Raw genomic sequence first — 27,882 nt, 5'->3', positions numbered from 1 at the left:
AGCTAAAGATAAGTCGGAGTTCACTAATAATATTGCAGGCATGACTGACAAATTTGAATGAAACAATATTGTTATTTTCAAAAGATAATAAAATTTGGGCAGCTTCCTAATGTAGAATGTATTATATAGCCATTATTATGCCATGACTCTGGTTATTTTATTTAAGTACTTTTATCAACTTTTACTACATACACAACTAAAATATTTTCATTATTAATAGCAAGGCTGATGCTGATCATTTCACTTCCTTAATAAATTAATGATCAAAATAATATTAAATACACCATTTGAGGGTAAGGTAATATTTTTACAGTTTAAAAATGTTAACTGATTTTTTAAATCTGTAATTAAATATTTCTTATAGAAAGATAAATTCAGATTAATGATAATTTCTGAGCTTTGTTTTTTATAAGCAATAATAAATTATATTCTAAGTTGAGTGCCTTCATACTGAAAAATTATAATAATGTCAATTTTAGAGAAACCATAATATTTTTCTTTTAAAACGGTGCTTGCTATAAACTAGGATGTCATAGGTGATATTTTGTAAGTAATAGAAATAATAAAGGTAGATGTTACCCATTCCTTTGCTCATTTGTTTTTAAAATTGATATTTAAGAACTTAGTTGTGTACTTAATTATTATAATTCGAATGTAGGAACATTCCCGTCTTGTTTAATATTGTATAATAATTATTGTTCAATAAAAAAATGTTAAAAAAACTTTTACTGCAAAATAATGAACCCCCAAAATGTCTAAATTTTTGTAGACAAGGACTGGATTCAACCCCCTATGGAGCTGTTAATATTAACATGTTACAACAGACATGAAGAACATTTTTTAGAGAAGGGAATATAGAAGTCTAGGAATCCGCAGGGCTTATGACCTGTCGTTGGCTCTTTAACTTACATAAATGTAACCAACCGGTGAGAACATCTTCAGGAGACATTCTGTAAAGGTTTCAAAAACCCAGCGTTTGTAAATATCTTTAGTTAAATAAAGCGGCGATATTTCTGTAGCCTGGGTCTGATGTGGCCATTGTCATTCGATGATCGTCAAATGTCGAGTATAGACATATCTAGACAGACAGCCTCTAGAGGCAATATTAGAACAGTAAATCTGAAGTAAATTTTAATTTAAACAAACTAGTGAAAACAAATGATGGGGTCAATAAAATCGCCACTGTGCATGACCACTATTTATGGGAAGATCGACAAAACCAGTAGCCAAATGACTGTTTCTTTGAAGTTCAATGTTATTGAAAGATCAAGAACCCCTTAAACTCTATTACATAGAACAAAAGCGTTCCAAATTTTTGGTTTGGTTTTTACAAAACGTCATGCAAGGACGGTTTCGGTTACTGCTTGCAGTACTCAAACTGAGTACCTACGGCCCGTTGTATTTATTTAGTCTTAAAATAGTACAAACACAATACATGAATATCCTAATATTAACTTATCATTAAAATATATAGGTACTATTTATTAACGTTTCTGAACAATATATTATGCACACTTAAAAAGCTATCATGAAAAATATTGCAGAGATCAAAACATTTGAAACAAATTCGCAAGGGTAAAGTCGAAGCTAAATTACTTAATTAAAGTACTTAATCATTGTTAACAAAGATTTTGTATTGCTGTAATGTAGACTTTGTGTTCAATATTCATAGAATGGTTTTCCGTCATATTGGCGACTAGTAGGTTATTACTATATATTAAACCATTCCCCACATTCAAAATTGTCATTTATTTTATATATTTTAGTTTAAACACTTCTTTTGTTAGTGATCATTAGTGTATTACCTTTATACTTGACGAATACTTAAGCTATGAATCTTTTCAATAATAAATTACTCACATATGCTGTGACCACTGCAGTAAACAAGTTAAATAACCATAAACTGCATACAATTTGGATTTTACAGTTATAATTTATTTGAAATTATGATTTCATCGTGAGATCGTCTCGAAGGATTGGTTTCCCTGACAATGGATTCCGCATTCAGGAAGATGTTCACGCTGGTTGTTGCAATAGTACGTGGTGTAGAAATAAAAGACGGGTGTAGTTATAATATAAATGTATTATAAGCCTAGGTTGGTTGGTTGGGAGCTCAAGCCACCGCCACGGGGACGGGAGGGGGGATATCGGGCTTGGGGACCTTGACCTCGGAGATCGGGTGCGAGGGCAGGATCTCCTCCTTGGGCTCGGGAACCGTCACGTTCTTGGGGAGCGGCCTCTTGGGGCCGTTCTTGCCGGTCGGGTCGTGTTGCAACATAATCTTTACCTGGACATCAAAACACAAGCATTACAGATACCTGTGGAATTATCGTGTCGAGAGATAGTGATGCCATATTTTATGACGAATTTAAAATTGAGCTACATATTTTGCAAGCATACGAAATAAACATAGTGGGTATATTATTGTGTCCTAGCTAATGTTGATGGATATATGAGTTGAAAAATATCAAATGCCAGTATGTACACCCAATTTATTTTTTATATTTGTTCTACAAAATGTTACGAAAAAAAGATCATTTCAGTACTGTTCAAATTAAAACATATTCTCATTATTATAATAAAACACCGTCAAAAAAACTCTATTTCAATTCAGAAGCTGTAGGTCCACATGGACACTGCGGTGGATCGTTGTGGACATACCTGCGTTTGATATTTATCGACTCATGTATTCTTTAAAAACATTAAGGGCCTTACTTATAAATCGGGTATCAAGTTAAGCTTGAGAATAGTGGTAGAATAATGATGGTATAGCAAAAAGTATTACTTGTAAACCTCACATAGAGTTAAGCTCGGTTTAAATCTGGGATAGCGACCATAGAAACTTATACCTGCACATTATGTGGTATAATACTGGAATAAGCACGCGATCTGTCAAACGTCATATTTTCCGGTAATCAAAATGGATAGTTTACCAGATTCTTTTTCAATTTTAAACAATTTCTAAGTCTGCGACCTTCTCAATGCGATTCAAGTGATTTTTAATAATTTGTTGTTTAATATCTGAAATGTTATACGTCTGTATGTGTTTGAATTAATTGTGATAAGAAAAGAAACACAAATAAACTCTTTTTTACGTTCTTCTCTTCTTCCCAATTTTGATTTCTTTTTCTAACGGTTTTCTCCGTGTTCTCCATTACACCGACAGTAGTATCGATTTGATTTTGACATTTGTTTGTTGTTGTTATAAAAGTTACTGCGCTCACATATCAGTGTTGACTGTTTAAAAAATGAAGCATGAAATAACCTGTGAATTGTTATTCCAGGTAATAAATATGTTTATAAGTAAGCTTTTTTTTATATCTGTTATAAATAGTTAAAACGGGTATAGTTATTTCTTAATGAAAACCCGGTATAAGGAAATCTAATAAGTAAGGCCCTAAAACTTTTGATTTCATCACAACAGCAAAGAGTAATGATTATAATGGTGAATTTAACACAGAACGCCCAGACTTGTCCAAAATGACATTAATGTGATCTCAGCGAAATTTGAACATGTAACCGCCCATCAAGACTATTAAAAAAAATTCCAAAAGTTCTGCAAAATATATTTTGGGTTCCTTAGGGCAAATTTCTGAGGTAACTGAAACTTTTACAGAAAATTTATTTAGTACAAGATACTAGCACAAATTGTGCTATATATTACAAGAATATAAATAAACATGAACATAAAATGTAAAAAAGCATGTCCCCAAATGTGGGAGGAGATATCCAAATATGGACAGCTCCCCAAATCGATGAGGGATTTAATCTTCCACTGGTTTATTAGACACTTCCATACTGAATAAAGGAGCATCTCTGTGATAAGTGGTTACCTAACATTCATTGAGTTAAGTTGAATAAAAATTTAATGCAAATTAGACAGTTTTATCAATTGATTCGATAGTAAAAATCAACAATAAAACAAACAAAACTTTTTTAAGCATCATAAGAATTGACTCGAATATGCATCGGTTATACTGACATGAGATAAATTCATGTGTCCCAAACAAATTTTATTTTAAAATTAATTATGTAGATGGAACATTATCTAAGTTTAGCCAGTTCAACTTTTGTGTATATTTTCACAAGTATTGAAAAATGCAAAGGCCTAAAACACGACCTAAAGGGTAGTTACATTGAAAAAAGTTCAGCCTTAACTTAGGCTCATTTATTTAACTTAATAACTGTTACATTTTTGTCAATTTTCTATGAATTTTTTTGCATGCAACCCATTTTCATGAAAATGTGACAATTATTTAACTTTAAATTTTCTCAATGCAAATACCATTGTGGGGACCAGAGTGACCCACGACAATAAATTATGGTCTATGCGAGCGGTACCCAATAAACCTATATAAGGGTGAACAACGTGGCACTCGTCCGTCGCTACGTCCGCGAGTACAATATGGCGTCACTATATTATTAGTGAACATTTTTTGTGTGTGAAATGCATTTTATTTGTAAATGATCTTGATTCTTTTACTTCTTCCTTGAGTTTAAAATATAAATTACAGTTGTCTAACTTCTAACACATCCCGCTGGCACATAATTTAAAGCTACGCCATGTTCCTTCCTATTGATAGATTTTTTGCATGAGCTTTTTATCATAGGTTAAAATAAAATGGACAAAGTGATTAATACGATGTCTCCACTCCAAAAATAGATGTTCTATAAAACAAATAGTTTTTTGTGTAACTAGTATTAGAGCCAAAGAGAGCATTGTATTTACCTTGATACCGAGCACTCCCTGTCTCAGTAGGACGTGGCGGGTGGCTGTGTCCACGTACTCCAGGCACGGGTCACCAGAGTGGATCATGACCCCGTCCACGAACTTCATGCTCTTGGCACGCTGCCCACGCAGCTTGCCCGACACTACCACCTCACACCCGAGAGCCCCCGACTCCATGATGAAGCGCAGTACACCGTAGCACGCTCTTCGCACGGCAAGACCTGTGGAGAAACATTGTCATTTTTTATATACCGAAGTTAACATTTAGATTATAAGAATTTTTATATTAAAAGAAATCCTAAAAACTTATGTATGGTTGTGAAACATGGAATTGGCAGAGGAAGGATGGATGGATGGATGCAGAGTGAATGTCCTGACTGGCACCCAAAGCTACCTTCCATGGAATGACAATTATTCAGATGTAATACAATTATTGAAGTACTGGGAGTGGATTATGATAATTGTCAAATTTTGATTAATTAACTCTTCAGGGCCCAAGGGTAGCGTATGTTTTCAATAACTTTTTTGTTAATTATCATATTGAAGTAATTTTTTGCATAATGAACCCCACTTTGGCAGGAACCACCCGCCCGAAACAAAAATACGCTAGAAGTCCTATGGCGGGTGTCACCAGCCCGAGCTTACTGTCATGTAAAAAATACGGTAATTTTCTTATTTCTTCATAAAAAAACTATACTGTTACTACCATCTGTTGTTAAACAAATGAAGCTTACCTACAAACAGTCATAGAAAAGGGCCGATAAACAGATTTCTATTTGAAATTACGGAACAAAATAAGTCAAATTTATACAACTGTCATTTAATGTTTCAAAAATAGCGGAAAACATAGGAAGACCTTGCACTCTGAACATGGAAAAACGTTTAGATGGCAAACCACACTTCTTAGCCAAGAGAAAAAAGCGGCTCCAAAGACTGCGCAGCGTGGAGCGACCGAAATAAAAAAGGAGGAAGAAAACGAATGGTGTGGTTTTGCGAAACCTGTCCACGAAAACCTGGTCTGCATCCAGGACTGTTTTAAAAAATATCATACGGAGCCAATTTTTAAACAACCATAATAATAGAAAGAAAATGATTCTTATTTCAAATAAATACGTTGGCAAATGAATATTTTGTGTATTTTTTTGTTAATCTATTTCCTATTGCATTATTTTTGCAAAAAAATAATTCAAAGCGTAATTCAACAAAAAGTGAAAATTAAATATACTTCAAAGGGTTAAGAATGTATCAAAATTATTTAAATATTTTTCTGCCAAATTCATTAAATTATTATTCACATTTGTCTTTGCTTTCCCCTCATGCGAACAGCAAACATTACAATTCATTGCTTTACAGTTTAATAGTCTTTGATATATTGGTCAGTTTGCTCATGTACTTTTGGCTATTCGGGCGCAAATTTCCAGCCATAACCACAAAAAACTGGATTTTGTGATTTCCATTTTAGATCGGTGTTATTCAACGTGTAGCAGAGAGAGCATCGCAATGTCATAATACAGCATCCTCCCGCAACAGTATTGTATGAAAAAATGTATGAATTTCGCAGAAAACTAGAAATATTATGAAACAGTTTTATAAACATTACCATTACAATCATACTGTAATTTTTTTAATTGAGTTAAATTTTTACCACCTTCAGGCTTGGAAAGGTTAATAAATAATGAATAATAGATTAGTATGTTTCCACCTTACACTGGTAAACTATCCTTATTAGTGAATAGCTTGCCAAATCAAGTGGAAATTTAATCTGCCACATTTTCTTAGGCCTCTTCACATGGGAAGTGATGAGACCTCTGCTAAATGTGGGACATATTGCACGGGATCACAAATGGAAATTCATTTAGGGTTGATCACTTAACATTCAACCTAGAACCATAACTGCCGCGTGTGAATTAAACAGTTAAAAGTGTCAAGGCTAGACAATGCGAGCTTTCTTGAAACTGATCGCAAAGACTAGTGTCTTTCTTCAGTTTACTATAAATTCTTTAAAACTATTTTAGCAAAAACGTAATATTAAGGGGTAAACACCTCCAACCAGCTTGTAGCGCAGGGACTCGGCTTGCGCGATGGCGCACAGCCCCCTTGTGGGCACCTTCTCCGCGTACAGCTCCACGGAGCCCTCCGGGAAGGAGAATCGCTTCTGCACGACACTGGTCAGCTCACGGATGCGCCGCCCCTTCTCTCCGAGCACGTTCTGCGTGCGTGTGGCCATGATGATGATCTCCGTGCGGGTGGGAGTCACGCGGACCTCCACGCCCGAGTAGCCATCCTCGGCCAGCTCGCGTGTGAGCAGCTCATTCAGCTCGGCTGTGAATACCCCATCGCCCACAAACTGGAAAAAAAAACAATATTTTAGTTTATCCAAGCGTTTTTAATAAGTCATAATATCTCATTATTTACTATATATTACGAGATAGAACCGGGCAGCCTTCGGGAAAGTTGACCATGTTCTAAAAAAAAAAAAGACGTTCTGATTAATCTAAAAAGAGAGGTCTTCGAGGCATGCATTCTCACTGAGGTGACTTATGACCTAGAAACAATGACAAAACTGCCAATACCATGCTCACAAATATCTACGGAACAGCAAATGCTAGACATAAGTCTGAGGTTGTCAAATGGCAATGGGCAGGTCATGTCGCTAGACATGGAACGGAGAGAGTCGCTAGACAGAGAAGTGGAGACCGTGGGATAGTAAAAGAGCAGGACGGGCTGAAGATATTACCCCTGTTCTGGGAAGAAAATGGGCAAGAAAAGGCCAAAACAGAGAAGATCTCACCTCACTAATAAATAATTGAGTTTGACGATGCTATGGTTTGATAAAACAGATGTCTTCTATGTGTGTTAATAACAGAATAGTAGCTTTATATTAGCGAGAATCATGTCCATTTTGTCAGCCCCTTAAGTATTTAAAGTGATATATTGTTACATTGCTAAAAGTTAATTAAAATAAAGATTTTAGTCTGGCTAATGGTTCAGAATACTAACCAGATTAGAAATCTATTGATCACTGTCTTTATAAACATCTCCCTACACAAATCTGCACTTAACAGCCTAAACGAAGTAACCGAAGTGAGGAAGATTTGGTCATTTTGATCATTTGTCCATTTGATAAGCAAATATTCAAAGGGTAAGTTTTCACATAAATGAACTTAAGGATATATTTTATATATTAAAAAAATACGCATTTTAAATTAATAGCATGTTTTTTTTCTCGTAGATTTTTACATAAGAACTAAAAAATTTGATAAAAACCTATTTTTTTCCAACTTGGAATCACTTTTTGAATGTTTGCTACTCATTTGATATTTTATGTATTTTCTTTTTGGACTACTTATTTTATTTAATTTATGCACTATTAAAATATGGGTACAGATCAGATTTGATAAATTTTTTTTTTTATTTGAAAATTTATTTATAAACCCTTATGGATTAAATCATTATGATCTGCGGAATTCATAAATGCTGTAAGGAACAAAGTATTTCAAAAAGGAAAAAGACATATTTTTAAAATTTGAATCGAGAGGTGTTTTTCATTTCTATTTTGCATAATAAGCCAAGTGGAACAATTGGACGTAGTTATGCAGAAAGCAGTCAGCCATAGAATAATGAAACTGAGATAATGGCACCTTTGTGAAAAGAGTGGATAATCAAATCTTAACTACAGTTGGAATGTTTTTGACTTTGACAAATAATAAACAATGAATACATTAGTTTTTTTATATATTTTACACAAGAATCTAACTATCTATTGGACCAGTTTTAATAATTTTTAAGTACCGTTAGATTTTTTTTAGTCCTGTGGGTGTTTTCTGCAAATTGAGAAATGCCATTTTTGTGATCGACACTGTTTCAGAAGGTGATCATTACAGTTTTTTTTTTTAAGGAAGCGGCCTCGCTGTTTTAAGCAGAACATAGAATTGACCATACTGCACCCGATAACACCAATATTGCATTTTTTCAAAATTGTAGACTGGCTGCTTTCTGCATAACTACGTTCAATTTTAACTCTACAAATTAAACCCGAAATAACAGTTATGGAACCCGCAATAATTCAAAAGTATTCCCAGTTGAACTACGGATTTAGATACAGCCCATAATATTTATATTAATATGGAGACCATACTTGATAATTCATGATTATAAATGTGCAAATAAAAGCATATTCTAGTGAGTTTCCTTGAGAATTTCATTTTGAAATAGTTTTCCTAGGAATAAAACAAATTAATGAAACTGACGTCCTAACAAAAATATTAAAATTGGGCGCAATCGTATAATATGCCGATACATGGAAAAAAAATTAGGGAAAAAACACGCATAACTTATATGGAGACCAACAAAAACTGAAAATAATAAAGAATGTCGGTTGTTATTTGAATTGTACAAATTGCTTTGAATTCGCTTCAAATATATTTACTAAATCAGAATACGGGAATTCTGCAATTCCTTGAATATGAGTGACAACACCACACTAAAAACCCGCGAGCATTGTTGAATGACAGTAAATTTAGAGGTTATAAACTGAATTTACCACTTGGAATTACGGCAGAGTACCGAAAATATAGTAACAAAACTCACTGATTTCTTGCTTTCACATTATAAACACTTAACACGGGGAAGATTTATCATTTTTTGACAGGACGGCTCACATGTCAGCGGCGGTGATTACAGAAACAAGTCAAATATATCCGGTCCATCCGTTAGATTTAAAAAGGCGAAAGGCACATAACTTATTTTTAAGATATTCTTCAAACTTTCCAGCAGAGATTTATGAATTTATTTGGAAAATTCACTGATGGATTATCGTGTTAAAAGTTACCATACCTTGCGTTTCTTTGAAATCGAGGTCGCCATGTTTGCGGCTAAAAACTGAAAGGAAGTGCCATGGATAAAATCATATTTTTCTACGTATTTTAGTGTTGCTCACTTCAAACGATGGAGGAAGTGCATATTTTTAATAGGTAAGGTAGGATGAGAGTGAAAAAAGGCCGGTAAATAAAAGACCAAACAATACCAAAAAAATACTAAAATAGTTCTATTTTCATGTTATATTGCAAGTACGAGCACTATGAAAATGTTCATTTTATTACCTTATAAGCCTTTTAAAATAATACGTATGAATTATTTTACTTTTTTTTTAATACTCTGTTTTACCTTTTATGTATATTGTTAAAAAATGTAAAAGTATACCCAGTTGCCCTCACAAAATCTTTCAAACTTGGCCAACAAACTTTTGGTATATTGCGAACGCCCAATGCCGCATGTCGCTGCTTACAGTGTCAATCGACGATGGAAGACTTTCTGTCTACTCACACAAACATAAATCAGTGTTGCTTTAAGTTTTGACTGGAAAGAGCGTGTTTTTTGTGTGGGGTAAAATTAAGACGCCGTATGGGGTAATTACAAGACAGTGTGCCGGGAAAACGAGACTACAGGGACCAATCTAAACTCCTAAATGCCACAAGTTAAATTGAAAAACTTGAACAATTTTCTAAAAATGACCTTTATACAGCCATGCGGCTTGTTAGGACTTGAGAAATGTCACTTTCGTATAGCAATTAAAAAAATTTTTTAGAGAAAGAAAATATTTGCGTTCTAATGATTTACCCAAATATTTTATTTTGGGGGCTATTTTCAACGAGTTGTAAATAACTCACTATTAAAAAATGGGAATCAAGTTGGGGTAGAGTGGGATTCGAACCACGGACCTTTGATCTGTGAGTCCGAGACACTAGCCACAGAGCCACAACCCGATTCAATATTGACCACAACCCGATTGATAAATGACTCTTAAGTTGGTGATTTTTTGGTAAATCTTTGATAAACATGGGTGAAAAACTACATTGAACGGCGAACAAGGAGAAGACTTTTCATTGAAAAAATAAGATTATGGCTAAATAGGGATTTGCATTGACAGCAAAAGAAATCAAAAATACCGTTCAAACATATACACAAGAAAATAATTACGCTTTTCGATTTTTTGTTACACGCGTTATTGTACCTGTAATACTTTCTGCTGTCTTATATTTTGTATTTAAAATACCCAATAAGATGGTTCGGTGATTTTATGTTCCTTTTATAATTTTTATTTCTGTTTTGAATTTTGAAAAGAAATAAAATACCTACTTAATTTTGATAAAAACTACTATGGTTTTTTTTTTTTTAATGAAAAGAAATATTTGCGTTCTTATGATTTACCCAAATATTTATTTTGGGGGCCATTTTCAACGAGTTGTAAATAACTCGCGATTAGAAAATGGGAATCTAGTTGGGGTAGAGTGGGATTCGAACCACAGACTTTTGGTAAGTGAGTCCGAGACACTAGCCATAGGACCACAACCCGATCACTTCACATTTAAAAAGGGTTCAAAATGAGACAGATTAGATAATATTATTACTCAAAAGTTTTTCAAATCCTCGTAGTTGTAGAAGTATTATTAAACCTAATTGAAAATTCAACCCAAACTCTCTGATACTGAATATTTTGTCTTTTTTATCTTTTTTTTAGCCTTATTATCTTTTTGACTTTTTTTTCTCCATCTTGAAAGCAAAAATAAGAACAAATTTTTACTTTTTCCCCCTTAAATAGTTCCAATTATTGTCAAAGAAAATGTCTTATACAATAAAAGACTAATCAAACATGTAATACAATTCTACCTCCTGACCCTACAATTTCGGGGCAATCAAAAAAAGTAGTATAAGGCATACCCGTGATTCTTGTGCAATTTCGCATTTACTTTTATATAAATAATTTGTTAGTCAGGTGGCAGAGGGAACCATCTGTAATTTTTTTCTGTTTTTAGGTTTCTAAGAGTTTTAATAAATATTTCAGTAAAAACACATAAAAAACAAAATAAAATAAAAGCTTACGCTGAATGACCCACACTTAAAAATTGCAATTAATTATTGAAAAAAAAACACTTTTTTTGTTGTTTATGGATTAAAGTTTTAAAATTGAATTTTATTTCAGCTCTCCTATTTATGTTCGAAAATTACAGATGGTCCCTTTTACCATCATCTGACAACCAAATTATATGTTGATTGCACTATTTTTTAAAGAACAATTATGATAATTATTTGAACATGATAAAAATAGAGTGCATATTAAAACAAACAATTCTACCTAGTTTCAAAATTTTAACATATAATTAAACTATTAAAGCGTTATATTTTTCACTGGTTCCATAAGATGGTTAAAATTATAATTTTAGGCGTAATTTTAACGTTACATTATTATTTGATAACATTAAATCATAGAATATTATGTATATTATCATGGAACAACTTAAAAATCTTTCATAATATTTTTAACTGAAAAGATATAGGCATAATAATTAAAAAATACTAACACTGTTACATTATTTTGTTCTTTTACTGTTACATTCGTAAAGACCAAACAAATAAAATTTCACAGGGAGAAGCAGAGATAATAGAACATATCTTATCATTCGCTTTGTCTACATTAATATATCTTATCGTGTACGGACAACGATTATTCCGACTTTTGACATGTCCATCTTCAAATATTTGTTGAATTTGGTCATGCCATGACTTTTAATATTTGGATCGTAAATCTTTTTGGCCGTTCTATCGCTGTCCATTAAGTGCCAAAAGCGAACTGATTTATTACTTGAAAATGCACATTTGCTTTAAAGCACAGCGGATACACAACCCATTTTTTTTCCATTATATGTAATATTTAATGATACAATGTTTTGAAATAAAAATATTACGTTAAAATTACGCTTTAAATTATAATTATAACATAATTACGGTATACATAATTATAACATGTTTATAACTTAATAATTCAAAACTATATATTTACATTATTTTCAAAATAGGTTTATTTGATTAAGATCAGGGAGTGGAATATTAATATCGGAGGGATCGGACTCAGGATAGCAATAAATTACTTATGGGGCATAAAAAATAATGGTTTAGATCATCCTCATCAACCTAACATTCACACATACGGTAGTCCCGACATGGATTCTGAACAGGCGAGAACCATTGTTGCAGTGCTCAATGCGCGCATGTAAAGGGTTTTTTAAACTTATTAAAATCATTTTGAAAAACCAAAGCTTTTCTGTTACATTTGGCTTCAGTTGAAAAAAACGACTTTCCTTTACTTGGAAAAAATTTATTCTTTTCGGTGCTGGCTGTAAGTATTTTATATCATTTTTAAAATCAGGTAAGTACTGAAGTTGATGAAAGTGCACATTTTAAAATAGCAACACTGAATACTCAAAGTTTTTTTTCGTACAAATCTGTGGTCAATTTTTAATTTCATAGAATTCTCTGGTTTTTTCCCGCAGCTGGCTGTCAGATTTTGATAATAATATTCCCTTTTTTATGTTTATTCGACGAAAATGATGTCTTTAAGTGCCACGTCAAAATTAAGTAAGTGTGCATTAGGTGTTTTTTCTTTAAAGTTAAAACGAATTACGTAAAACGCACTCCATTAAAAAACTATAAGTATATTTTAAAGGTTATTAAAAAAAATCATAACAAACTTTTATTATTTGCAAAGTTTTATATTACACTTCTAGGTTTATTTAAAACTTTCTTTATACAGTTTCGCATTTCACGGTACACTGCAACTAATGAAATGTCTGTATTCTCAATACTGATTCGACAGGTTCAAGGTTCACATCAGATCTTTTATCTCTAGAATAATTTTATCCAATGAACTGTTATTAAACTTCTTGTTATATAATTATATACAAACTTTATCACGTTAAACTAGTTACGTTACTTACGCTTATTGTTAGAGTGTATATATAAGTAAAGCATTTTGTCTTATCTGTTTGAAAGTAATTGAGCAAATAGACTTGGTAAATTCTTGTTGTGGAATTTCTAAGTCTACACTAAGATACAAAAATACGTAATTTTTTATAAATTAGTGCTATTAATATCACAATCATCCAAGTTTTAATTTTTCATCATTTAACTTTTTAATAAATACACTGAATTTGTGTCATATGATAACAATAACAGATTGATAACATTATACGCGATTCTAATATCCGGATCCATTGTTTTTTTTTTCAAAAAATATTATATTTACTTGAATATTTTGATTTTGATTCCATTTTCTTGAACGTATCTTTGAGTGTATGTTTCAATTTTATCAAAATTCCTTGACAGTGTTTTTTTTTTTTTAAAGCTATAATCAATTTTATAAGGTTTTTCAACAAAATGAATTGTCTTCAGAATCATAATAGAAATAAAAATAATAAATATTTAGTAAATGGGGTCTAGAATTCCAACCGTCCATGCGCTCAGTAGCTGCAATACTTGTATGTAATTTAACTTCTATTTTTATAAATTTGTTTTTTAAAATATCACTTAAACTCTAAACTTCATTGTCAAATGAAAAAAAAAAAATAAATGTAAATAGGGGCTAGATTTCTTACTGTCCATGAGCTTTGTAGCTGTAAGACGTGATGTAATCTAGCTTCCAGATATCATAATTGGAGATGAGGAACTAGAATCCCAACCGTCGATATTTATTTATTGTACAGCGTCCTCGAGGTGATCTTCATAAAAATTGCGCCATATAAATATTCCTATATACATATAAGATAAATGTTACATTGACAATGAAATTTTCTTATAAGGTGCCATTTTATACTATTTTTCAATTTGTCCAACACATTGAGAACATTACTGTTGATTTAGAAGAAATGTTTCGTTATATTGTAAACAACTTTTGTTATTTCAGTTTTGTACGGTGCCGGTAAACGATGCTTCTCTAGTTCTGCTCCCAAAATAACCACCCACTATACTATTCATCCCAGAGACAAGGACCCAAGATGGAAAGGTACGTATTTATATTAATTATAATTTGCAGAATGCAAGGCTGAGAAAACCATTATCAACAAAATTAAGTTGTAAAATATTTTTCAGTCTTGTGGATTTGGACTATGTTTTTTATCTGTTATACTACTGCTTGGACCAACTACTGCTATGGACCAACTGCTTCACAGAATTATGACAGGATTACTGCAGAACTACTTAGTTTAATAACAATACATGTGCCAGCCAGGATTTGTAGACGGTACCACCTGTTTCATGTACCAATAAGTAAAACTTTTGATTGATTTTTTTTTTCATAGGACTTTTTCAGTGTACAATACCAAATGTAAAGACATAGACTACACAAATATCGCACTGTCAGAATTTACACTTAAAATGCATTATCTAACTTAATAAAAACTACTACTACTACTACTACTACCATCACGCCATTTCTCCGTAGGGGTAGGCAGAGAGAATGGACCGCCACACACGTCTATCCTGGCATACACTCCTAGCCTCTTCCACATTCATACATCTTGTCATACATGCCCTTCGGTTCTGTCTGCTTTTGACATGACCAGACTTAAGATTTTGGTTTATCTGATCATGCCACGTCTTCCTTGGTCGTCCTCGTCTAACGTTGCCGTTCATTTTTGCCATATATACTTGTTTTACCATTCTCTCATCGTCCATTCGTTCTACGTGACCAAACCATCTCAGAGACCCTTTTTTAATCTTATCAATTATACTTGTCTCAGATTTACACTCTCTCCTGATTTCATCATTCGTAACCCTGTCATACATTGATTTCCCACACATTCGTCTAAGAGATCGCATTTCAACCGCGTTCACTCGGCTTTCATCCTTCCTCTGCCAGTTCCATGTTTCACTTCCATACATAAGTGTTGGGACTAAAACTCCGTTGTGCACTGCCAGTTTAGCTTCGATTGACATATTTTTATTAGAAATTACTGTGCTTAGTGCTCCGTTCATTTTGTTGCCCGCATTCACTCTTCTTTCAACATCTTTTTCTACTCTTCCATCTCTTGAAAACATGCTTCCTATATACTAATAAAAAGTACAATAATAAATATGTACATCTCCCTTCCCCTCCTTATCCTCTCTTCATGTATTCCTGTCCTAATACCGCCCCATTTATAGTTCATTGAAAAAAATATGTATATCTTTAATTATTAAAAAATATATGATAAAAACATTTTTATATTTAATAAAAATAAAAAAAAATTAGCATTCTTATAATATCTAATTATCTAATTTTGAGGGCTATTTTCAACGAGTTGTAAATAACTCAAGTGACTCTAGTAACTAATAGTTTAGAGAATGGGAATCAAGTATGGTAGAGTTGGATTCGAACCACGGACCTTTGAGCCGTGAGTCCAAGACACTAGCCATGGGACCACAACCTGATTCTTTACAATTTGCGGAAATCTGTTATTGGTTCATACAATATATCTGTGGTTTACTATAAATATGTATGTAGAACTGTTGGTTTCTGTAAGGAATGTAGGTATATTGTTGGTAGCAACAATATATCTACAGTCACCCACACAGCTTGGCAAGTCACTCTAGATTTGTCTCTCCTAGTAAACAGTCGCTCTCTAACCACAGTAATTTTACTATTTATAATAAACATCAGTCAACCGTACCAAGTCTTATTACTGATCTTCTGTACCACCATATGGTATAACAGTTTCCAAAATAAAATAAAATACTCAGTGTAATTAAGTAGTTTTGAATTTTTTGGCTAAAGATTTTTGTGTCTCTTTTAATAAGCTATAAAATGGCATACTCCGTTCATTTTTCATAAAAACTGGACAGGATGAATTTTGGAAATGGGAGACTCGTTTACGGTACTTTAGGAGTCTCATCACTGCTAAAATTTCTTTTAAGTTAGTGCCCACTTTTCCAGTCAGCCGTGCCCCCCTCGGTGATCAACACGTAAATTATTTATTACTTTCAGATGTGAATATGGAGAGGTTTGTAGACGAAACAGACCTTCTGATCATCGGAGGAGGACCCGCCGGGTTGGCCGCCGCCATCCGGGCCAAACAAATCGCTCAGCAAAATGACAAGGTGATCTTTTATTGATCCTCGGGTTTCTTATTTAAATATCTATTTTATTGTTATTTATATAATAATTATTATTATTGTGTACATAAGCAGCATTAAGCTGATGCATGTAGATGTGGATGATTAAAAAGTTTTGTAATCATTTTGGCAAATTGATGATGTTCAACAATCTAATTAAATACAAATCACCGTATTTCTGGCACAAGTTAGTAACTACATTTTATTAGTTATGTGGTTTTATTTTATTACTTTTGAAGTTAAAAGCTCATCCCTAATCAACAATTCAAATAAACTGCAAGTTGAATTATGAAATATTATTTTATGTATTTATAAAATACAACATTTCTTTATTTACTTTTTAAACAAATATTATTTGATACTTTTTATGAAGACATCTCATTTTTCGAATATTTGTAGTACCAACTTGTGCCAAAAATCCGACGATATTATGTACGTTTCGATCGCCTTATTTTTCAACATTTCCATCATTAAATTTTTCATATAAATGACAGGAAACAATAGACTAACTGATTTTGAAAAAAAAATATGTAGCTTTAAAGCGGAAAACATTTGAATTTTGGAATTCCTACATTTATTGAATTTGACTACTTCAAATTGACCATTTTGTAAAAACAATAATTTCATAGGTAATTATAGAGGTACAAAAATTATGCTGCAGGAAATTCGTGTGGTCGTGGTGGAAAAGGCAGCCGCCCTCGGCGGGCACACCCTGTCTGGGGCTGTGATCGATCCCAAGGGGCTCCAGGAGCTCATCCCCGACTGGAAGGAGCGCGGGGCTCCCCTGGACACTCCGGTCACTAAAGACAAATTCCGCATCCTCTCCAAAACGGGCAGCATCTCAATACCCATCTTTCCAGGTCAGTCACTATTTAATACCTTCATTTATTTTGCAGGAGACTGCTGCGAGACATTGCATAAATCTATTTGGTTTGAATGCACAACTTGTATATTTTTTTGGAGGAGGATACAAATAAGTATTTTTAGTTAATTTAAAAAATCTGATTTTTAAGTTACCTAGTTGTAGTAAATACCCCGCAACATATTATACGCCAAGTAAGTAAAAGGGCGATGTCGAGCATTCCAATAACCAACAGTATTACTGTTACGCATTGTTAAAAAAAAAATCTAATTTTTGGACCGTATTATTTTGTAACCGTGTAAAACGAGGTTCAAGTATGTAAGCTAAGAGTACGCCTTAATGTTTTTTCTCCCCGCGCAGGATTGCCCATGTGGAATCACGGCAACTACATAGTCCGGCTAGGGCGTCTGGTCGCCTGGCTCGGAGAGCAGGCTGAGGCGGCCGGCGTAGAGGTGTACGCGGGCACTGCGGCCGCAGAGCTGCTGTGGGAGGGGGATCGCCTAAGGGGCGTGGCCACCAGCGACGTGGGCGTGGCCAAGGACGGCCGGCCCAAGGATGCGTTCGAGAGAGGCATGGAGCTACACGCCAAGTGCACCATATTAGCTGAAGGTATATTTTTATCATTATCTATTCTTATAATTCATTTCATTTCATTTTTATTTTAAGTAAAATATTTGTTTTTGAAATTTATATGTCATTGGGTAATATTTTATTATTCCTTGGTCTGGCATTTAAAAAATGTTGAAAACTGATGTCGATCGATTGGTATGGTAGCATTTGCTGATTGATGGATTCGGGTCAGTAAAATAATCTTTTGGCATTAGATTGTCAATCGATCGATAATTGACGATAGACAATGATCAACACGGCACAAGTTAAGGCCACGCGAGAGCCGTTTGTCATCGATGACGGATCGATCAAAATCAAATTATTTGGTGGATAATTTTTTGTAAAAAGAACTGTCTATGTCGCCTGGTCTTATTTTTCTCATCATCAATGTCGTACGGGAAAATGTGGTAACACCCTTAAACTTGCCTTCCATGTAACAAAATGATCTAGATACGATCCAATTGGAGTACCACAAAGTGCCCTATGTATCATCGGGTGTGGGTGTGAAATGAAATACCAGAATACAAAATTGTCTCAAAGGTGATTTGTGAAATTTGTCACTGGTATTTCAGAATTTATGGATTTAAGTATCATATTTTGTTTTGAACAAATTATGTATCACACAAAATTCTGTGTCCTTTTAGGTTGCCACGGCCATTTAACCAAAATGGCCATCAACAAGCTCGGGTTACGAGAGAAGGCCGAACCCCAAACTTACGGCTTGGGCATCAAAGAGCTGTGGGAAGTCACGCCGGAGAACCATCATCCTGGTTTGGTGGAACACACGGTCGGCTGGCCACTGTCCAGAGAAACCTACGGCGGGTCCTTCCTGTACCACCTCAAACCCGAGAGTGGGGATGTCCCGCTAGTAGCTGTAGGGTTCGTAGTGGGCTTGGACTACACGAATCCCTACTTGAGCCCGTTCAGAGAGTTCCAGAAATTCAAAACCCATCCGTCTATCAGCAAGATTTTTGAAGGTAAAAAAAAATGTACTGTACTGTAGGAATTATTGTCTTCAATCAATATTATTGTGCATGATATAGAATAAAAAGTACTCAAAAACAACATTCGCGGACAGATCCACTCACATACAAAACAAAACTTTCTTATTTTTTTGGAATATTTCACTTACGATTAGGGCGTAGTTGACGGTTTAAAGTATATCTAATTTTACTAACACACTGGAATACTTTTGTTGCTGACTGTTTTTTGTAGAGACACAACATCTCCTGCCATATCATTCTGTTGCCAGTGTTTTCACCCAATGTCTTTTAGAGTGACAGCTTTAGCCATCATTTCCTAAATGACAAAATTTAGAGAGAGACACAATTTAAGAAGACACAATTTTGACGGCTATAGCCTTTATAACTGTGAAGGTGTTAATTATGTTAAATTATTGATATAAATTAGAAGTTGAAATAAAAAATGAAAATTTGAAGCATAAATTACATGTTCAAATATCGTAGGTATGTCATTAGGTGTGTAAATTTTCATGTTCACTGTTATCGATACAGTAAAACCTCATTTTTACAATCCTTGATTTTACGTTTTCCCGCTTTTTACACCGAAATACTTAGGTCCCATTTTTTACCATACATTCTCATTCAATGTTCCCCACAATTAACGTTATTTACGTTTTTCATAATCCCGGTTTTACGTCGAAATTTTTACATAACTCATTCGATCTGTCAAAAGACGAGCCGCGTGAATGGAGAATAAAATCGACGTAAATAAAAAAAATAGTAAATTATTGTCTCAAACTAAATTCAATGTAGGTGCAGTGTAATTGACCATTCTGTTTAAGTGTCTAATTTTGACGTTTTACTAAATAGTGACATGCAGTTGACGCATGTTTAGGAAAAAGTCTTTACATCAATAAATTACAATGCAGAAAGTTTTAAAAATTGGAAATTGAAATATTATTTGATGTTATACACACACAATGTGAAAAGGAGATAGTTTGAACAGTTATCATAAAAGTGTGAAACAGTCCATCCAGTTGAAATTTTGTGGTGCCATACTAAAAAAAGTGATACCATATAAATAAAATTTCCCAATATTTAGGGAAAAAAATCGTTAAAAATAACACATTGTAGTATTGCATGAAAAAATACAAAATATTTTTAATTATCCCCCCCATAACAGTTCTTACAATTTTTCTGCAGCATATTTAGTATAGTCTTGTACAAAAATTATATTTTAATGAAATTTCATTTTTTCCATAAATTTTTCATTTCCTCACCTTAAAGTTTTCCTCAGTTTTCCACTTTTTTTGTTGCTCCCTTGAAAAACGTAAAACAGGGGTTTTACTATATAACTAATTTTAGGGTATTAGTACCCTCATATATTGATAACAGTGAATGTGAAAATTTACACACCTAAATGACGTACCTACGATATTTGAACATGTTAATTTATACTTTTAATTTTTTATCTCAACTTCTTTAAATTTTTTAATTTGGTGGAAAGCAAATTTCTAAGTTTGCTTCTAAAACCAATCTTAAAAATTTCCACCAAAATTGAAAATTTGTTTTATTTCTTTACAACGTCAAGCACAAAGAATAAGTACTTTGGTGGACTTGTTGCTAAAAGCAATATCTTCCAGCTAACCAAAAAACAGACTGGTCAAAAGAAGAGTTGGTCGAAATTTTGTACTAAAAAAACATAAATATACGTAAAAGAAATGCACATATAAAATAAAAATAACCTAATTAATTAAACCTAGCAGCTGATTTTTAATTTGGAAATAAGGCTTGCACATATCAACTTTTTTTACAAGTACGTTAGTAAAAGTACATTACGTTGTGCATATTACATGATTAAAATTAGTTATTGATGCCATAATAAACTATGTATATAAAAACTTATCTACCTAAATAATAGCGTAATTTAAAACCGTCTCTAAATCTTGCAAAAACAGATTTCTATTAAACTACTTGACACCGCAAACTTAGCATTTTCCATTGATTTAGTGAAGCACAATTAGAAATCTCACAATTCTTTTTCCAAAGTTTTTCAAAAATTTCTCAGTAACTTCTTCAATGGAGATTTCGAAGTTTACTTCTAATACCGTCCATATGTATATGGTCTTTCTCGAGTGATCCCGTGTAAGTTGGACTCGTTCCAATGTTTCGGCTACCTTTGTAGCGTTACCGATACTAGAGACGATTTTGCTGGATCTTTTGGCGCTAGTGTTAAATAAAATATCCCTGTTTCTTTGAATGACTTATTTTTCTTTGTTTATTGCACGTATACACATACTTAGACCTAAATCTGCCTTCGTTAAGATCATATTATAAAAGATGTGAAATTCAGTAAATTAACCTAAGACTGAAGATTTGTTGTACTTACATAAAATCTACTTTCATTGTAGAAGTATAACTATAATTTTGTTTTTTTTTTTAATGCAGGTGGCACCAGAGTTGGCTATGGAGCCCGTGCTCTGTGTGAAGGCGGGTACCAGTCCATTCCTCGTCTCACCTTCCCCGGAGGTTGTTTGGTGGGAGATGCAGCCGGCTTCCTCAACTTGCCCAAGATCAAGGGAACCCACAATGCCATCAAGAGTGGTAAGGTATCGCTTTAACCGTTGTTCTTGTGTCGATAATTGCCTAGTCGAGCACTATGAAACATTCAATATTCTGTCTGTTCAATCGCTTATTTTTTATAAATAAACATATTGTACCCCCAGAAGTACACTGTCGTAAGTCTAAATTTGGCTGTTTTGAGTTATGAATGCTGTACCACATTTTTTTTTATTGTTACAATTTTTTTGGTTTTTTTACAAGAGGTAAAACAGAGTATTAAAAAAATAAAGAATAATTAAATAGCAATAAAATACATATTAACAGTAAAAATAGTAAACAAAAATCCCACAAAGGGATGGCGTGTTTATGGGTATACAAGAAATGTTTATGAATTTTTTGCTCCTATAATAAATAGACAGATATAATATTTTTGTGTAATATAAAAAAGAGAAAAGAAAATATTCTGTAAAAGATTAGAAGGTACTTTTTTATTTAATAGTAATTAAAAATGAAAATAAAAAATATAAAAAAACATTAAAATATTCCTTATTATTAAAGAGCAACAAAATATATCATAGAAAAAAAGAGTTTGAAGTCTTTAGTTTGAATCCAGGAAAGTGCGTGTTTTTTAAAAGAAGGAAAATTTTGAATGTTCGGGATCAATAAAATATTATCAGTTAAAAAAGAATTAAACATTTTTGGGCCTATAAAATATGCATGTCTCTGTGCTAGCCTCGTTTTACAATGTGGTATTTCTAGCACACGATTCTTTCTTAGACTTGATCTATTTGAATTACATTTTGGTTCTTAAATATATATTTTAAACGTTGAAAACAATATATTTATACATCCTCAAAAAAAAGGAAGTTGCAATAAACTTAAAAAGAAAAGTCTTCAACGCATGTATCCTCCCGGTGGTAACATAAATGGGTTGGAAACGGTGACATTAACTGCCAACATAATCTATAAATTAAAATGCACACAGCGGTCTATGGAACGGCAAATGTAAGCAATAAATCTGAGGGACAAATTAGAAATTAAGAAATCAGACACCAAAAAAATGTCGCCGACATAGCAGACCGTATCACTAAAGAAAAATTCGAGACAGGGAAACGAGAGAGATAAACACAGGCAGTTCTAAAATGTAGACAGTAGGGCGATCCCAAAAAAGATGGGTACATGATGTGATCCGAGTCGCGGGTAGAAATTGGTCAAGAAAAGCACACGATAGAAAAGAATGGAAAGTATTAGAAGTGGCCTATATCCAGCAGTGGAGAAATGGCTAAGAAAGAAAATAATAATTATGTCAGAATACATTAAGTTACGAGCATTAATATTACAGGGTCAAGCAGAGAGGATAGACCACCACACCTGTCTATCCTGAAATACATCCCTAGCTTCTTCCACATTCATACATCTTGTCATACATGCCCTTTTGTTGTTTTATTTATTTATTTAACTTTTTGTACATAATTATAATTGTACATTGGCGGGTATTGCCAAATGGCAATTTCTTCCAACCAACCAATAAAATAAAAGTTTAATTTTTATAATTCAAGTTAAAACACATTCAATAGAAAATAAAGATAAAAAAAGCTTAAGATATTTAAAAATATAAATAAATGTATTTGTGTATAAATTATCTTAAACCAATACTATTACTCTATGGGAAAAAAAGAGGAAAGAGGAAAGGAGGAGAGATTAAGGAAGAGAAAGGAGATGTTTCTTTATACATGATTTAAAAAGAGATACTGTAGTAACATCTTTGATGGTGGATGGGAGATGATTGCACAGTCGAGCGGCATAGACACTATATGAGTTAGAGAAGAAAGAGGAATTGTGGATGGGTATTAAGAGATTGTGCCTGCTTTTGACATTACCAGTCTTTCATTACCAGTAAATCAGAGATTTTGGTTTATCTGATCCTGTCACTAATTTCTCGGTCGTCTTCGTCCTCAGTTACCATTCATTAACATAGGGTTACTAAACATTCGAAGACACTGTACATAAATCCCAAATAGTATTTAGATTATATCTTATGAAATATTTACAGTAATTAGAATTGATATAACTTGTTCAGGTGCTCTGGCAGCCGAAGCTATCTGTGAAAGCCTGATGTCTGGGGCTGACGAGGCCATCGATCCCAAGTCGTACGAGGATAGCCTGCGCAGCTCCTGGGTGTACCGAGAGCTGAAGGCCGTGAGGAACTGCCGGCCGTCCTTCCACTCCTGGCTGGGCCTCTATGGAGGCATCGCCTACTCCGCTTTCACCACGCTGACCGGCGGCCGTGAACCCTGGACCATGAGCCATGGAGGTAGGGGCACAAGAAAAGATGAATGATTTCTTTGTATATTAGTCACATTAAACTAATTTAATTTTTTTACCCAGCTTTGCTCAGAATCGATTCAAACTCAATTTTCATTGGTATAAAAAAAAATTGTTCCGAATGAGTATGTCCAAATATTTGTAGATAGGCTGGATTTCCTTGCCTAGTAGGTGAAAAAATTCAGCCAGATATATCTCACCCACATCAATTAAGGTTTCAGCTCTTTTACTTCACAAAATTCAACAAATGGAAGAGTTGAGGAAATGTGGATGTTTAAACATAGACAGAATGGTGAATGTTACACAGTGTGTAAAGTGGTCACTTAAACTATCCAATGACAGGTCATAACCCCTCTCAATGCCTAGACTTCCATATTCCCATCTCAATTTTTTTTCTCCTTTTTTTGCGACAAATTTAGATCTTGAAATTTCCTAGGGAGGAAATCCAACCTGTCTGCGAACATTTAGACATATTCAAAACATTGTCCAATAATCTAAATTATTGTCGCTGCAATGTGGTCTGAAACGTCGACAATGAGTGTAAACAATGGCACAATAACCCAGTAAAACTCGATTTGCGTTGAACAGTCTTGAAAATCTTATAAATTTCATGCACAGTATATTATTTTATTTCCGCTTTTAATATACAAGTGGTTCATGAGTTTAGCATGCACATTAATGATTATTGTTGCAATTTTACATAACACAACCGCTGTACTGATTCATCAATGCAAAATCTGATCCGTAGATTCATATTATAACACATAAGACATTTTTTTATATGCACACCTATAAAATTGTTTACTACAAAATAACTACTTATATAAAGAAGCGAAAAGCACCGTCCGTATTTGAACATTAAGATGTTTTCTTTTAATATGTTGGCTTTGTTTAGTACAAAATAATTTGGAAAACTAAGTTTACATGTTTGTTGCAATGATTTCAGCTACTGACTCTGCCAGATTACTCCCGGCCGCCCAATGTACTCCCATAGATTACCCCAAACCTGACAACAAACTCACATTTGATTTGCTCAGCTCCGTCGCTCTCACGGGTATGTCATTACGCACTATTATTTAAGTAGGTAAATTTTTATGTTAACTTTATTTTGGTATGAATAACTCGATTTAGTGGAGATTTCTAACTCTAATAATTTTTGCTTGTAGTACTCTAATTTATTCTAATTGTCAGTATTAATTGAAGGAACTGATAATAGGGTACTCGCAAAGGTTTGCCCTCGACCTAATAAAGCTCAGCCTCATCAAGTGAGGGTTATCACTAGAGCCCGCCCAGGGCACTGCAGATTAAACAAACACCTTGCTAGAATGAACCTTTCCCAAACTTCCAGATGTAGGTTCTGCCGTGCAGATGAGGAAACACCTATACACATTCTATGTGAATGTGATGTTTTACATCATAAAAGGAGCCTCATCCTCGGGGGACCACTGGTTAAACCTGAGGATATTAAAGAGCTCGCCCCCTACCTAATAGTCCGATACTTTACGGATCTGGGCTTGGAGGGGGAGATTTAGCAAAATGTAAACTCTCGCCTTCCACACAGTAGCCGAGCTCTTTATAGACCTGGGCTTGGACGGCGAGAACTATTCACGGGGACCCGTCACAGTAGATCTTCACAGGTCGCAGTGACATCGGGAGCTTGAATAGCACTGACCCCACCTCTAAGAATAAGAATGGTATTTTAAAATCTTAATTCTAAAATATGTACTTTGATTGATATAATTTGGGTTTATCAGGAACAAATCATGAAGGTGACCAACCAGCACATTTAACACTGAAAGATGACAGCGTACCGGTAAATACAAACCTCGCTATTTACGATGGACCAGAAGCCAGATTCTGTCCAGCAGGTAAACGAAACAACTTATTATTTTAAAGATTGAATTTCTCTACTGACTAACTATTTACAATAATTAACGAAAGATTGAAGATGATTTTTTTAAATATTTCTTCTTTCTTTAAGAAATATTTCTGTGTTTAGATTGAAAATAAGATTTTGTTATCTGAAATAAAGCCAGAACCCACGATGAGGGCTTTCGGCTCAATGGCTACTCTCAGGTTAAAATCCTGAAAAGGGAAACCTAGTGGAGATAAGTTTGCTTCGTAGTTGGCGCTGTGTCCTAAGTTCGATTCCTGCAGGGTGGATCTGAAATATTGGTTTAAGTGTGGTTCCAAACTGTAATATTTCATTGTTGGCTCTGGCACCTGAAGCGAAAGACTTACAACCTTACTACTTAACTAAGCCAAAAAAAAATGTGTACCGTATAACCGGTGCTATGATTTTTTAAAATTTTGTATTTTTGCAATTACATCGCTTGTGTCGTCTCAAGTTCTCTTCCCTTCTTGGTTCAGCTGATTGGTCAGTTGACTTACCGTAAAACGGAATACTATTACAACTCTCCTTATCATTGTTTGATTTGATAGAACTACTGTCGTCATCCAAAGCAGTTCGTTTTTATTGAAATATTTTTTTTCATACATTTGAAACTTTGAGAAACTTTGCCATACAATTAATTGCTTTAATTTTTACCGCGCGTAAGAATACATTGTTATATCCAATTTTCCGTAGGGGTGAACTTCCGCATTGTAGTACCAATGAAATGAGATCAAGAAATTATCACTTAGTGTCTAACGTTCGCGGTTTTGCCGGCTATAGCCGTCAAAATCGTGTCACTCATTTAGAAAACAATCCAAAAGACATTGGTAGTGAAAGACGGCTATAGCCGTCTATAGCCGTCTTTACAGACTATAGTCTAGAAGATGTTGTGTCCCTGTGTAGAAGATATTGTGTCAATTGTTGATCAAATAAAATTTACTTCAAACTATCAACTACGGTCCAATCGGGAGTGAAATATTTCAAAAATTAAGAAAGTTAAGACATGTTTCCATATGAGTTGATCCTTTGAGAAATATGTGCTCGCAAATGTGCTGATTCAAAGGATTTCTTTTGTTTCCCTGTCAAGGTGTCTACGAGTACGTCCCACTAGAGGAAGGTGAAGGCTTGAGACTTCAGATCAACGCGCAGAACTGCATCCACTGTAAGACGTGCGACATTAAGGATCCAACGCAAAACATCAACTGGGTGGTTCCAGAAAGTGGGGGAGGACCCAATTACAACGGAATGTAATCGGTTACGAACTTGCGATCTCTCCCTTTCTCCACTTGTTCGTGTTTTATACACTTTATTGAGTTAGATAGAACTCCAACAGATGCATGAAATAATTCTTAGATCTTGAGAATGACAGTTTTTATACCTAGACTTCTGTGTTCATCATCTGATAGTCAAATAAAAAAAAGAGGTTAAAAATATATTATTAATTTACTGTAAAAAGTGTTTATTTGCGGTACAAATTAAAAATCTATGTTTTCCCCTTTTTGTCTTATGTAAAACCAGTTTGATTACGGTTTATTCTCAGATAAATATGTAATTTTAAACTTAACACAATGTTACTCTTCCGAATTCATAAATTATATTTTTTATGACTAGGAAGTACTGAGTAAAGTTAAAAAGTTGAATTTTATATTTGTAATATATTAAATTAACTGAATACAAAGGATGTTTGTTTATCTACACATCCATATTGATACAAAATAAATTATTAAGCATAATCATTTTTGTATTATCTTTACATTTGAAGAATTCATTTATTTATTATTTATATATTTAAAATTAAATAATTTATTTATCCATTATTGTAAACTTTGTTTGATACATATCGATGGTCAAATTAAAGGCTGACATGCCACTACAGCCTAAATTGAGTAACATGTATATGCCACTTTTCCCAGAATTTTAAGTTGCGTTGTATGAGTCCCATGGATATCAGTTTAAAATTTTGGCATTTACATTTAAAACCCTCTTGTAGACTAATTTATATGAATTGTCTAAG

The 27,882-nt window shown here is 33.7% G+C and overlaps 2 protein-coding genes and 1 non-coding gene across 3 annotated transcripts; 1 reads left to right on the top strand and 2 right to left on the bottom strand.

The window, feature by feature from the left end:
* Positions 1-2,065: 2,065 nt before the first annotated feature.
* Positions 2,066-9,622, bottom strand: RpS3 (ribosomal protein S3). The gene is made up of 4 exons (XM_088241250.1): positions 9,566-9,622; positions 6,773-7,076; positions 4,730-4,950; positions 2,066-2,287 (listed from the first exon to the last, which is right to left on the bottom strand). Exons 1-4 carry the CDS (start codon positions 9,593-9,595, stop codon positions 2,114-2,116), a joined length of 729 nt encoding a protein of 242 aa, XP_088097376.1. The 5' UTR covers positions 9,596-9,622; the 3' UTR covers positions 2,066-2,113.
* Positions 3,702-3,831, bottom strand: LOC148271558 (small nucleolar RNA SNORA35). Its single transcript, XR_015825065.1, has one exon. It is a non-coding gene; the product is annotated as a small nucleolar RNA SNORA35 (small nucleolar RNA).
* Positions 9,623-12,961: 3,339 nt separating the features above from the next.
* On the top strand, positions 12,962-27,323 carry Etf-QO (electron transfer flavoprotein-ubiquinone oxidoreductase). Its single transcript, XM_088241248.1, has 11 exons — positions 12,962-13,144; positions 14,469-14,567; positions 16,527-16,639; positions 17,316-17,514; positions 17,877-18,125; positions 18,770-19,102; positions 21,536-21,691; positions 23,730-23,963; positions 24,921-25,028; positions 25,729-25,842; positions 26,956-27,323. The coding sequence occupies exons 1-11, from the start codon at positions 13,114-13,116 to the stop codon at positions 27,117-27,119; spliced, it is 1,800 nt and encodes a 599-aa protein (XP_088097374.1). The 5' UTR covers positions 12,962-13,113; the 3' UTR covers positions 27,120-27,323.
* Positions 27,324-27,882: the final 559 nt, after the last annotated feature.

This window comes from Micrasema longulum, unplaced genomic scaffold (genome assembly GCF_059751315.1).
Source record: "Micrasema longulum isolate JH-2025_06_02 unplaced genomic scaffold, ASM5975131v1 h1tg002797l, whole genome shotgun sequence".
NCBI classification, from domain to species: Eukaryota; Metazoa; Arthropoda; class Insecta; order Trichoptera; family Brachycentridae; genus Micrasema; species Micrasema longulum.
Note: the sequence above shows the minus strand (reverse complement) of the source record. Positions and strands in the feature narration are given on the sequence as shown.

Bases quoted from the DNA above. Each gene is read 5' to 3' on its own strand.
- RpS3 (XM_088241250.1), bottom strand. From the start codon at position 9,595: ATGGCGACCTCGATTTCAAAGAAACGCAAG. The intron at 7,077-9,565 runs GTATGGTAACTT...TTTTTTTTCCAG, and splicing joins CGATTTCAAAGAAACGCAAG to TTTGTGGGCGATGGGGTATT. The intron at 4,951-6,772 runs GTGTTTACCCCT...GTTTCTCCACAG, and splicing joins GCGCTACAAGCTGGTTGGAG to GTCTTGCCGTGCGAAGAGCG.
- Etf-QO (XM_088241248.1), top strand. From the start codon at position 13,114: ATGATGTCTTTAAGTGCCACGTCAAAATTAA. The intron at 14,568-16,526 runs GTACGTATTTAT...TATTACTTTCAG, and splicing joins CAAGGACCCAAGATGGAAAG to ATGTGAATATGGAGAGGTTT. The intron at 16,640-17,315 runs GTGATCTTTTAT...ATTATGCTGCAG, and splicing joins TCGCTCAGCAAAATGACAAG to GAAATTCGTGTGGTCGTGGT.